This window comes from Arachis stenosperma, chromosome 3 (assembly GCF_014773155.1).
Source record: "Arachis stenosperma cultivar V10309 chromosome 3, arast.V10309.gnm1.PFL2, whole genome shotgun sequence".
Lineage (NCBI taxonomy): Eukaryota > Viridiplantae > Streptophyta > Magnoliopsida > Fabales > Fabaceae > Arachis > Arachis stenosperma.
In genome coordinates this window covers 51,232,558-51,233,584 of record NC_080379.1, presented here as the reverse complement: position 1 = coordinate 51,233,584, position 1,027 = coordinate 51,232,558, and the positions used below count along the sequence as shown (strand labels likewise).

Sequence of the window (1,027 nt, the reverse complement as noted above, 5' to 3'; positions counted from 1 at the left end):
TCATATTAGATTAGAATCCAAGATACCAAGTTCATTTCGGATGTTAAAAAAACTTTCTTTACATAAAGGTTTAGTGAAGATGTCTGCTAGTTGTTTACTAGTTTCAACAAATTCAATAACCACATCACCCTTTTCAACATGGTCTCTTATGAAGTGATGTCTAATCTCAATATGCTTGGTTCTTGAATGTTGAACCGGATTCTTGGTTAAATTTATTGCACTAGTATTATCACATTTGATAGGAATGTGGTTAAGCATGAGACCATAATCCATAAGTTGTTGTTTCATCCATAAAATTTGGGCGCAACAACTACCGGCGGCTACATACTCGGCTTCGGCGGTAGACAAGGCTACACTTACTTGTTTCTTACTATACCATGAAACAAGAGAGTTTCCTAGCAAGTGACAAGTGCCGCTAGTGCTTTTCCTATCCAATTTGCAACCGGCAAAATCGGAATCGGAATAACCAATCAAATCACAGGTGGATCCTTTCGGATACCACAATCCGACATTTAATGTTCCTATGAGATACTTCATAATCCTTTTTACCGCACTTAAGTGAGATTCCTTAGGATTAGCTTGGTATCTCGCACACATGCATACACTAAACATGATATCTGGCCTACTTGCCGTTAGATAAAGTAATGATCCTATCATGCCTCTATACTTCTTTACATCTATGCTTTTACCTTGTTCATCTTTGTCAAGGTAGCAAGTAGTGCTCATTGGTGTGTCCATTGCCTTAGCATTGTCCATTCCAAATCTTTTGAGCAATTCCTTGCAATATTTGGTTTGGCTAACGAAAGTTCCTTCTTTTCCCCTTTCGAAACACCACCAATGACGTTGTCTAGAGGATGATCCTTTGAAGTACGCCAATCCTTTGGAAGTGCATTTATTTGTGCTTGTGATGGTTCAATTTCTTCAACTTGAGCACTATCCTTTGTTGAGCTTGTAGAGGCTTCATTTAAATCTTTTTCTTTGTCTTCACTATTCAAATTTAGTGAACCAAGGTTTTCTACATTTTTAT

At 37.5% G+C, this 1,027-nt stretch overlaps 1 protein-coding gene across 1 annotated transcript; it reads right to left on the bottom strand.

Annotated features, from left to right (window-relative positions):
* Positions 1 to 756, bottom strand: LOC130966094 (secreted RxLR effector protein 161-like). The gene has a single exon (XM_057890854.1). It carries the CDS (start codon positions 754 to 756, stop codon positions 1 to 3), a length of 756 nt encoding a protein of 251 aa, XP_057746837.1.
* Between the last annotated feature and the right edge of the window lie 271 nt (positions 757 to 1,027).